General features: G+C 34.4%; 1 protein-coding gene and 1 long non-coding RNA gene across 2 annotated transcripts; one reads left to right on the top strand and one right to left on the bottom strand.

The window, feature by feature from the left end:
• Window positions 1–1,232: 1,232 nt before the first annotated feature.
• Window positions 1,233–11,960, bottom strand: LOC148877071 (uncharacterized). Its single transcript, XR_016113269.1, has 2 exons — window positions 11,808–11,960; window positions 1,233–1,841 (listed from the first exon to the last, which is right to left on the bottom strand). It is a non-coding gene; the product is annotated as an uncharacterized LOC148877071 (long non-coding RNA).
• On the top strand, window positions 10,161–11,469 carry LOC148877072 (protein RADIALIS-like 3). The gene is made up of 2 exons (XM_088986290.1): window positions 10,161–10,682; window positions 11,173–11,469. The coding sequence occupies exons 1-2, from the start codon at window positions 10,408–10,410 to the stop codon at window positions 11,198–11,200; spliced, it is 303 nt and encodes a 100-aa protein (XP_088842416.1). The 5' UTR covers window positions 10,161–10,407; the 3' UTR covers window positions 11,201–11,469.
• Window positions 11,961–12,477: the final 517 nt, after the last annotated feature.

The following is a 12,477-nucleotide window of genomic DNA, read 5'->3' as shown; positions in this document are numbered from 1 at the left end:
TGTAATGTGGATGAAAAATTGGTGAGTATAGATTGATCCACACACCACACCCTATGATAGAGACCAATTCACACCGCACTACAATCCACAACTATTCTGAACTAAATAAACTGTGTGGATTAGACTAGTTTACACCCATAGTGACATTTTGTAGGCGTGGTGTGAATTGATCCATACCACACTTTTTGATTCCATGTATTTCATATACATCTTATGAATGACCTACGTGGTTAATCATAAATATCTAATTTTTGCATTTTATATGATAAATATATTGAAAAATGCATCAATGAATTACTATTAACCAATAAATACAATTTTTTTTATAAAAAGAATAATAAAATAATTAAAATTTTTTAAAATTTAAAATATTAAGTAAAATAATTAATATTTTATTAACAAAAATATTAAAATGTGAAATAAACAATATGATTCAATCTTTCATGAAAATTTTAAAATAGAGAATTAAAAAATAAACTATGAACGGGCCCTAACCATGGATTTTTGCTGTAGATGAATTGGATGAGACCGATCCACAATATAATGTGAATCTGTGCACAGTCAACCAAACACGTGTTCATCGTGTCGAATACCGCCAGAATCTCCTCAACCACAGTAAATTTTTAACGCGTTAACCTTGACTTCAACAGCCAATGAGCCAATTAGAGCATCTGAAGCTATTGGGGACTGCTGAGACCGTGTGAGCGCTCCTTTTGACGACCATCACTCTAGCTATAGCATTCGCGACTGTGATGCAAATGACATCACATACACGCCCAGTGATATAAAACCATCCAATAGTCGACCAACTCTGGGATGGGTTGTGACTTTGTAACCCTAAATAAATCTCTTTTATCAAGGATCATGGACCATCACAATTTTTGGGATCACAAAGCCCAGCCCATTAAAGATAGCAGCATGACAACCAAACATTTGTGCATTGTTACGGCATCCCTATCACCTTTTCTTTCCCTTTACTTGCACAATGATATATATGCTTATCAAGATAGAGTGACGACTGACGACCAGATGGGGACGCTCCCCCACCCACCAGGACGGCAGGACCCCACATCTTGAATTTCTCGTTGATGTTGAGAGATATATACATAGGATATTAAAAATACCTATATACTCCTAAATAATTTTATTTCCACGAGTAATTTAATAATATATATAATATATATAATTTAATAATTTTAACATCAATGTAACATCATAATAAAATACATGGCTTACAGCAAATTTCTTTTTCTTTTTTCTTTTGCTTCACTGGGTTACAGATGGGGTGGCAAATGGGTGGATTGGATTCGGTGTGGGTTGAGTACAATCCACTCAAATTGACCCTCTAACCCATTTTGCCACCCATATATAACATCGAAACAACCAAAACAAATTGAAAAGAAAAAATTAACAAAAAAATATTGTCATACTTGATCAATTGCAAAAAAAATTGAACAGATGTTGCGTACGCCAGTAATGGCTATACTTGATCGGATCTCCCAACGAAATCTCAAATGCATCAATGAGCTCTAAGAGGCAGAGCTCCAACCCCTTCATTACAAGAACCTAATCGACCCAAGGATTTCCTTCCCAAAAGGTCTCCATTGGCAACAAAACCCTTAAAATAGCAAATGCCCCAAGGATCACTTGGCAAGTGATGCCTGTTGGAACTGAACCCATGTCAATTGTTGTGGATTGCAATCTTCTTCAGCTCCAAGATAAAACCAACAACAGAGGGAGTGGGGTGATTTGCCAGCATTTGAAGGGGAGGAAGAAAGAACCAAGGCGGCAAGATCCTTTGGTGGCGATGAGCGTCATTGCATCAAAGAGAAAATTTCTAGCTTCAATCATCGATGGTGAAGAAGAAAAAAGAGAGAATGTCTAGTTAGGGTTGCAAAACAAGACAAATAGCAACAATTTAGATTGGACAAAAATAGTTGCGATAAAAGCCATTTGCAGCGATTAGGCTCAGTTTGGAAAGAGTACATATGCAAATATATATAGTGAAAATATATATAAGATAATACAAAATATAAGGTTTTGTATTCTACATATTTACATTTGTACTCCTTCCATACTGAGCCTTAAGGGGACACACTTGCAAGAAACAATGGCATTTAAGCTTGTTGTAATAGTGAAACAAAGAAACCCTAACAGCTTCAATGGTGACTTGGCGACTGGCAGAATAGAGAGAAACTTTCATTTAATTGTTTCGACCCTCCCCTTTGAACTAACCGAGCTTGACCCTTTACAACCCAATGGATATCCTCAACCCAACCCAACCCACTCTGACCCTTTTCCCCTGACCTTAATGGGTCAGCCGATCCATAATGACCCACTTCTAGAAAAAGTGGGTATGGGTGAGGTATTTTAATCAGGTGGATTGGGTGGGTCAAATAGGTTGGGGTCAAAATTGCTACACCAAGTTACAGAATGGGGGTGGCTTGTCCCCCAATGGCTCAAACCCGTAACTCCCACAATCCTAGTGAAGGCAATTGCAGGATTCTATCTAGAGAACAGATCAGATTTGAATTTAATTTGCATCCACATTACCAGATCCAATGGGCAAAATTCACATCAGATCCAATTACTAATCAGATGCAAGTTTTAACATCCAAATCCTGTATAATTGGACTAGTTGTAAATTCACACAATGGATTTCTAAAGTCCTTTGACAGCCCTAATTCTATCCCAAGTCTCTCTACAACGAGCCAAATACCTTAACTATGAATAAAACCCTACAACGAGCCCAATACATCCAATACAGGCCAATTTACTCCAACAAAACAGCCTATATTTATTCCCATATATGCTGCCTAATAAAATTTTTACACAATTTTTTTTGGTAAATAATGCTTAACACAAATTTATTCATATATTCAATTCCTATTAAATAGGGTTTTCAATTTGAACTCCTAGTATTCAGGACCATATCTCTCTCTTATTGCATCGAAATCTAGTTGCCCTGCATGATAGGCCAAGTATTTACAACTACACTAAACTATAACAAGTAAAAAACTAAAAACAGTACAAGTAAGGGTGTCACTAGACCGGTTTTGGGTTGGACTCTGTCCAAATCAAAATCTATTTGGATGGATTAGACAGACTAATAAGACATTGAATTTGGATGGACTGGATGGACCAATATGACATATTGGACTGGACTTGGTCCATCCATAATGAATTTATATTGGATTGAGCCAATATCTGATCCATTGATAAAAAATAAGAACATAGGTTTGAGTTGAAATTAATCTAAATTAACAGGAATTTGAACAGATTGCACAGTCTCTGGACTGGTCCAAAATGGTCTGGAATATTCACTGGACTGGATTGGACCATATCCATTTGTAATGGACTCACATTGGAATGGACCAAATCTAGTCCAATTGGCACCCCTAAGTACAAGTCTTAGGTTTTAACTTTCAAACCAGACAAATTATTTTACCATTTTCAACACATGACCTTTAAATTTATTGTTATTAGTATATTAGCAAATTAACAGTACCTATGTAATCATGAGTTTGATCTGCCCCTCACAGAGCATGCCTCACACTTACCTTACAGCGCTTTTTAACCATATATCTAGAATATCTCCATAATTATAAATTTTTATTCATGGGAAAATATTCTTAATGAACGGCTGAAATATGCTGAGATTGGTGTGAGGTGTACTATGTAAAGAATAAATCCAATCTTAATCATTTCACTAATATCCATGTGTTTATTAAAATATCCCAATAAATATCTTATATGTATTCTTTTATTTCTGTTTAATTAATTATGTTTTCTAGCAAAAGAAAATGTCATATCTTACAATTTTCTTCCCTATACTTCTTTTCAATACCATACGTCAAAGTTTAAACCTTGCAGAAGGAGAAATGCTTAATCCAATAAAAACAAGTTATTTTTAAGGAAATTCTGGTCATTATAAAAATAATTAATACTCTCAAATGTCAAAACAGAAGGGAGAAGGAATCTTTTCTTTTATTTTCTTTAGAGTATTAGATTACCTGAAAAGTTCTTGAGCCTAAAAGGAAAAGAAGACATTGGCGTTTAGAGGTTTTGACGCCATCATACTTTCAACCGTACAGATATAAGAGGTAGAGAAGATCCTCTTACGTGGTAAGGGAATTATACCCAATAAAAAAAATCTCTACAGACATATTATGCCAAAATTTATTTGTAAGTGACCTGCACATAGGGGTTTTTTCTCCTTTTAAGTGGGTCAAGCATTAAAAATACTGCTTCTCTCGAATCAGTTGGATGATCTAACTGGCTCATTTTTGGTACCCTAAAGCTTTTTACAAATGAAAGTCAAAAAATTGTCTATTTATTGGACTGGTGAAATCATATGATCAAGACCATTACCATGCGTGGTCCCCTTTCTTTTTTTTTTTTTTATTAATATGCGTGGTCCCCTTATTATGCAATTTTAGATAAAAGAATATGTTCCTTCTGTCTAATGTACATCAAAGTACAAAGGTCAGTACCTTGATACTCGACTGTTTTAACGTTCTATTGAAACTTTTTGTTTGTTCTGGTCTTCCTGCGTAAAGGAGAGTTTTTTGACAGGGCAATCAACCATTCATTAATTTTAACTATATATCAATAATTGCTATTTATGAAATTATAATTGCAATTTACAAATATCAATTCCTAGGAGAGTTTTTTGACAGGGCAATCAACCATTCATTAAAGGGATTTGGTATTTAGTAATTTTGAATTCATAATCGGATTTCCTTTTTAAGATATCAATTATCACTAACTGTAGAGTGTTGTATTTTTCCCTTACTGTATAGCAATTAGTTGGAAAGGATTGGCCTTAACCCAGCCTGCACTGCTGATGCCCGAATCTCTTACAAGTAAAATCTTTATTCACATAGTATTGGGAATATCTTCCATACATTTATGTTAAATTTATAGGGAGCTAATGTGTGAAGAGATTCCCATGGTATATGTAGAGATTTTGTTGGGAGGAAATGCTGTCACCTCACCCTGGCAAAATGCTAGGCCATACAAATAGTTGGGCAATTTTTTTTAATATAATGCTGTTACTTGGCTTCATGCCTAGGCCATAAAAATTAAAATTAGATAACAATATCATATACTATTAATACTTTCATCCTATTAATAATATCTTTTAAAACCGGATTGGACCAGACAGTTGGATCAAAAAAATCGGGAACTAGTTAAGTGATTAGTTCTATTTTACCCCAAAACCATTATTTCACCAAAAAAACCATTGATTTGGTCAGTAAATCATTGATTTGAGTGTTCAAACTGTTCCAACCATCCACAGTTTTGGCCATTTTTATTTTTTAAATTTTTTATTTTTTATTTATTTTTTGTCAAAATGGGTTATTCGTTCAATTCGAACAGTTAGATTGTTCGACCCAGGAACTGGGCCCCTAATCGATTCATTGTCCAATTCGGTTTTAAAAACCTTGTCACATACTATACAGTTCTTCAAATATTAATAAAAAACCTTTCATCCTATTGTAATTGTAACAAACCCAAGAAGAAGATAAATAATTGGAAAATAATAAATAAAAGAAAATTGCAAAATAGAATTTACAATAACATACACAAATTTACATGGTTCTACTTATAACGAACATCCATGGGCCTTAAAGTAGAAGAAATCCACTAATGAATAATAAAATTTATAGTTATAGTGTTCACAGCCTCTCACTGAAACCCTAGCTCCCAAAAACACCCGAAGTTCGCTCTCTCCACACTCTTGCCCTCTTTTCTTGGCCCCCAAGATACAAGGCACAAACATTGCCATTTATACAAGAAAAGGAAATTGTCTAAAACTAACCACGAGTTTTAAGCATTTCTCTTAAACTCACCACTACTTTTCAAAATGTCTAAAAACTCACCATGTCACTAACTTGACGTTAAACAAACTAACAGGTGTTAATATATTACCATTTTAATATTTAGACATGAAAAAGGAAAAAAGTTTAAAAAATATTTTTCAAATATAAAATACATAAAAACATTGAAATTACAAAAAATATAAAAAATTATAGAGATTGCAAATAAAATAAAAAATTATTTTCAAATTATAGAAACTATAGAAATTGAAAAACAAAATTAGAAAATAAAAATTGTAGAAAAGACACCAAAAATTATAGAAAAAAATAGAAATTACAAATAAATAAAAATACAAGAAAATTTATAGATTATAGAAAGTAGAAAAATGCAAAAAGACAGAAATTATAAAAAAAACACTAAAAATCTAAAAACTAAAAAAATTGAAAACTTAAAAGACCATTTTTCCTCTAACTCACCATTCAAGGGTAATTTGGTTATGAAAATTGTTATTTATGCTGACATGGACACCTCTAACTAACAAAAGGAGAATTTTGGAAAATAAAAACCTTTTGACATGGTGAGTTTTTAGATATTTTGAAAAGTTGTGGTGAGTTTAAGAGAAATATTGAAAACTCATGGTGAGTTTTAGATAACTTCCCTACAAGGAAAAAACCTAAACTGGGTAGGCCCCATAAAAATGCTAAAAAGCTAAATCTCATGAAATCTCGCTACAAGTCCAACTTACAAGTCGTAAGCTATGACAGTTAATCGGCTATTGCAATCTATGATGCCAACCTAACTCAAGTGTGGTTGCCCTAGCACTACGACACCATACTACAAGGGCTATACCCCTGGCTAGAGGTGTTCATTATATGTTCTAACAAGAACCTGATACATGGAACATGTATAGTCTAATTTCTCTTTCATTAATTAGTCAATTACTCCAAAGTGAATTTAAATTTAAATTTGAATTTTAGCACCTAATTCAAATTCTCTCATTAATTCCTTTAATTAATGATCCCCTCTCATTAATTTCATTTTATTAGTGTAAAAACTTCTAATTTTAGCTATAGCAAGATTTGAATCTTAGCCACTTGATTTTAACAACCACAAGTTCGCCAATGAACCACACATATTTGTTTGCTATGATCATATGTATTTTTAATTTTAAGTAAATTTGCACTTTTCTTAATTTGTGACAAGTGTTTATTAATAAATACTAGAATTAATTATTAAAATTTATATACTAATAGGGTGCAACTATGATATGAAAAAGATATGATATCTGAAAAACAACTAACCAATAAAGTGAAATCATAAACATGGTAGCAAATAAGTGTTATTTATCAAAATTCATGAGTGGGTTTTGATTGGTCAAAACTCTTTCCATATCATATCTTTCACGCATCATAGATTTACCCATACTAATAAATATTAAGATTAACTATATTGGTTTTTTGAAAATTGGCATTCACATTTTAGTTTTTTAGTTTTTTTTTTTTTTACATTTTAGTTATTCCATCATTTTCAACGGTTACTAATTGTGTCCCAATATGCCATACTTTATATAAACCATTAAATTATGTTTTTTTTTACATTTTAAATGACTTATTTACAATAATATAAAATTTATAAATATTGTTAACAATATATATTTTAGGATTTATTTGAATTTTCTACTATATTTATGCATATCTTAATTTTTTGTCCATATCCATACATATCCAAAATGTATTTCAATACGTCTCTTAAAATTGTTTTTCGGTACACTTTGCATTTCCAAAACTTAGAACCTTGTTTAAAACCCATATAAAAGATTATCTTTCAACTTACTGTTAACCCAAATAGTTGAACCCAATTTGAATTGTCACCCGTATCTCAATTCTGGGTCCAATTCTCCTAAAACCCAGAATTTCTTCAAAATGCATTGACTTAATCAAAAACCGTTTAACACAAGTGGTTGAACCACTGATCAACTTATTCTATTAGTATAGTCAAGTGCTTTGACAATTCTATATTCAATGATTTATTCATTTTTCTAGTAGGAGATTTTTATTATTACAATCAGTTGAGTGTGTTATGTTCCACTTCTATATATTCCTTTTTTTCTCTTTGTTCTTTCCTTTATTTTAAGAATCTAGGTATGCCACGAGCCCCCACCCACAAAGCACAGATAAACATAAATTATGTGGGCCAGTAGGGGATTTCCTGATAACCTATGGGATAGAGGTATTTATTACAAAAAATACTTGGGTTTTACTATCGTGCTTTTTAAGGCCCATAAATAGGAATGGCAGTGGGGTGGGTTCAGGGCAGGGATTAAATTCCCCGTTCTTGCCCCCAATTCTGAAATTAACCCTCATCCTCGTCTCTAATTCCTGTTGGGGATAAAATTTGTCATTCATCTCCAATCCTTGATGGAAATGGGTTTTCCACAGGGATTCAAATTTTTGAAATTTTTAAATAATAGTATTTTTTGAAAAAAAAAATTTACTTAAATAAATAAATATTTTAAATTATAAATAATGTTTTAAATATATTTTGATATTTATATAAATAATATATGTTTAATATAAATAAAATTTATATATATAATCGGGTCGGGTTGGGTGGGGACCTCAATCCCCATCTCCTACCCCAACCCCGATAGGAGATTCGTATTAATCCCCGTCCCAACCACACCATGCCAAAACAATGGAGAAAATTGTCATCCCTACCCACAGACCCTCTCGATTGTACCACAAGCATTTCCTTTTAATTTTTCCTGTCTTTTTAAGGGAAGTGAGATGCTCATTCAACACACTATGAATATGAACGTGTCTAACAGCAACAAATGCATTTGGAACAACAAACAAAATGAGATTTTTTAGAATTATGCAGATTTTACTGTAACTCGAATACATTATATTTTTAATATATGATTATCAACTTCAGATTAGTTTCAACTGAAAGCCCCACAAAGTGTAGCTTGGAAACTTTTATGGTCACTGTCTTTTATTTTTTTTATATGTTTATTCTTTTCGCAACGGTTGTTTCAAGTATTAACAAAAATATATGAACTTGTTTAATTAGGAAATTTAGCAAACGTAATTTTGCAACTTTAATTAGAGGACACCAACAAAGATTTTAGACAAGATATTTAAAGGTACTTCGAACTGTTGCTATTTTTACATGTAAAATATAAATAATACTTCTATCACCATACCCATACCTATAAAGACCATAACAGACCATTAGTACCCGAAACCATCCAACACTGGTTTCGGGAAAAAACCGAAGAAAATTAACAGCAGAAGAAAGGGATGAGCTGAGAAAACCTTGGCTGTCCATGTTTCGCAGCCTGGGCTGTCACCAGGATTCTCTCTGCATCACACGTTAGTTCATTCCAGAATCCATCCAACACTGATACTGTCAATGAACTAACACGAAGTTGTGTAAAGTAAGCCTTCGACCAAATCAAACACTCGACCCTTGTGTTGAATTTCTGGGGATACCCGTCCATGAATTAAAGAGCAAAATCTGTTGATTCTCTGATTCAGCCATAAAAAAGACTATCATCATTATACGGACTTAACCAGCCAGATAAAACGCTTCTGAATTTTGTACTGAATAAAATTGGTAAATGAGAATCCCCAATCTGAAGCCAAAAAAATCGGATTCCCCAATTGTCTGTGACGTGCAAGACCGTCCCACCCCCACCCAGTCACACGCGGTAAAAACTAACTAAAATCAATACTTCTTGGCTGCAACCCCATCACATTCTTGAGAAATGTAAATACCGTAAAAACACTGAGAAGATCGGGGATAGAGATATTATCTTTTGATGGGCATACGACATAATCAGAATAATTTGTATCAATGTTCAGACCACTTGAGTATAGACATAATGGAACTTTGGAAGCCGATAACCTTCTTGTTCCCTAGACCAAATTATGCAAAATTGCTTCAATTAGCAATATTAGCAACAGAATCCCATTGAAAGAGGACAGAGTATCTTTCATAGTTTTGGTAGGTGGAAGGAAAGGAGTTGTTTTCTTGCCAATCAATTATAAGTATCCTAGTATATAATTCCACTTGCTAGTAATTTGTCAAGGAAATCCATCTTTTCTATTGATGTTCTAAAGGAATGAAAAATGACACAAAAATAGAGAAAGAATTAAAGAGACCGTCCTTTGATTCTTCTCCCCTCTTGTTGTTCTTTGTCCTGCACCAGCTTGTGGTTCTTATAGTTATACCGTATTGGCGTATTTGTACCCTTTTAGAAAACAGATTCGCCAACTGTCTCTGCCCCATCACGCTTTACTCCAGTTTATAAGGAGCAGGCATGGCAATCTCTTGTTCAAGCCATCCTTCAGTTCCCCTCCCTCGACTGGAGCAGTTCTCTGTCCATCCATTTTGTGTTCTCTCATCTCTCTATTAGCATTTCGATTCACCAATTTCCGAACTTCAACGCACATACAACTCCTTGCCATCAACTGCCTTTTCTCTTTGCCATCCACAATACTCCATTAGCCTCTTTGTCCTTCACAGCAACTCTTAATTTCTCAGTATAGTTAAATTTCACATTCATCCCTTACTAAACTAATGGCATCCAGCTCTCTGCGCGGATCATCAAGTTCAACTTGGACACCCAAACAGAACAAGTTATTCGAGAAGGCCCTGGCCTTATATGACAAGGACACCCCGGACCGATGGCAGAATGTGGCCAAGGCCGTAGGTGGAAAATCTGCAGAGGAAGTAAAGAGGCACTATGAGATCCTCATAGAGGATCTCAAGCATATTGAGTCTGGCAAAGTTCCTTTCCCCAATTACAAGTCTTCGGGGAGTAGCAGCCAGGGCATCGGTGACGAGGAGCAAAGGTAGTATACCAGTAACTCCATTACCTACTACTATACCCAATTAGATTGTTTTCATAAGTTTGTTCCTGGTCCTCTCTTCGTGCACCGAATGTTCCATTTTCTCTGCGTAGGCTCAAGAGCCATAACTGATCAATAAGACTCACCCTGGATCATATATACATACATACATATAGATAGATAGATAGATAGATAGATAGATACTAGGCTATAATGTTTCAAGCATAATACACTAGTGACTAGTTCTAGGTTCAATAAGAATCGTTCTATGGAGCGGCCTCAGTATTTCATTCTGCTTTTTGAATTCCTTCCAGACTTGCTATATTACTCGTCGTCACTTGAGAACGGTGCTTTTTAAATCTAGATGGCACTTTGTCTGATAAATAGTTAACTGAAACTTTACTGTTTGAATTTCTAATTTTACTTTTCAGACAGAACAATTGAGAATGCGTAAATGCTCTATATGGATTCATGCCTGTTTATTCTTGTACAGGCTTTTGGAGTATCTAAAGCTCCAGTGAAGTCCAAAGACCATGTACTAAAGTAGATCATATCAGCAGATCTGTAAAGAAAGTAGATGCAGAAGCGTGGAAAAGCTAAACTCTCTGCCGTGATTCTCCTTTAGTTTCTTTCTCCCTTTTCTTTTTCACTCCAGAAGTCGTTAATAATATACAATTGAAAGCTTGAAACAAGGATGAACCATCAGCTAGTGGTCTCTCCTTCTTTGTCTATGTACTGTAATAAACTAGCAACTTCTCTAATGCAAGTATGTATTCTGCATTTGTGTCTACATTAGCAAGCACTTGTCCACTTTCCTAATTAAATCAACAAAACAAAAAAAAAAAATGGAGATCTAGAAGGGGAACTACATCTTAAGAGAACATTAAACGATCAAACACTCATCATCTACTGGATCGGATTCCCTAAATCAAGTAGTAGCACCGATAATCATCACTATCCACTTGGCTACGGAGATCAATTATATCAGAAACGTAATAAAAGGAAACGAAAACCTAGCACACTTTCAAACTGAAGAAAGAAAGAAATTAAAAAAAGAATTGATGACGACCAGAACAGAGGAACGATGACGGAGTATGGAATCCCTGCTAATAGATTAAGATCGCTTACCTGATTGGCGCATTCTGGTCGGAATCAAGAGCTTTCATCTCGAATTCTTGGAAGCAATTGCTGAATAACGAAAAAGATTGGTGGATGACAAAAACTGAAAAAAAAAAAAGTAATAAAAATCGGTGCTGAGATGAGAACCAAGGAAACCGTTTCGGCGAAACATGATAAATAGATGGTTTTCTAGACTACTTCAGAAAGGACAGGGAGGCGGGAAACTTCAAAACCACCAAGAGAGCATCATATTACTGGGTACTGGCCCAACCAGTAGTAAACTCGGACCGGACCATTCGAAGCGCTCAAAAATCCGCTACGGCCGTTGGAGTTGCCATGGGCTAGAACCACGAATCACGGCCCTTAGATGTATTGTTTGTGGCCCCACCTTGAATCGGATGAAGTGAATTAAGATGGGCAACAGAAATGCATCAATGGCAGTGATTTTCACAGTTTTTCCAGGGTACGCTGCATCACTGTGTACGGAATGGAAAACTTTGACCGTACAGAAGAATAAAATAAAACAGGATGGGTCGTTCTCCGTGTGAATTTAAACGTGTAGGGTAACAAAAGAAAGGGATTACAAATTCACAATCAATATTCTAACACAAATGATCAGAGACTTCACTCGAGCGGTGGAGTAACCGATAACGTATCATATCATATGTAATAAATCGCC

The sequence above is a fragment of the Nelumbo lutea genome, chromosome 1, assembly GCF_056320005.1.
Source record: "Nelumbo lutea isolate HS-2025 chromosome 1, American lotus-T2T, whole genome shotgun sequence".
NCBI classification, from domain to species: domain Eukaryota; kingdom Viridiplantae; phylum Streptophyta; class Magnoliopsida; order Proteales; family Nelumbonaceae; genus Nelumbo; species Nelumbo lutea.
The sequence above is the reverse complement of the archived record's forward strand: the minus strand, read 5'-3'. Positions and strand labels throughout refer to the sequence as shown.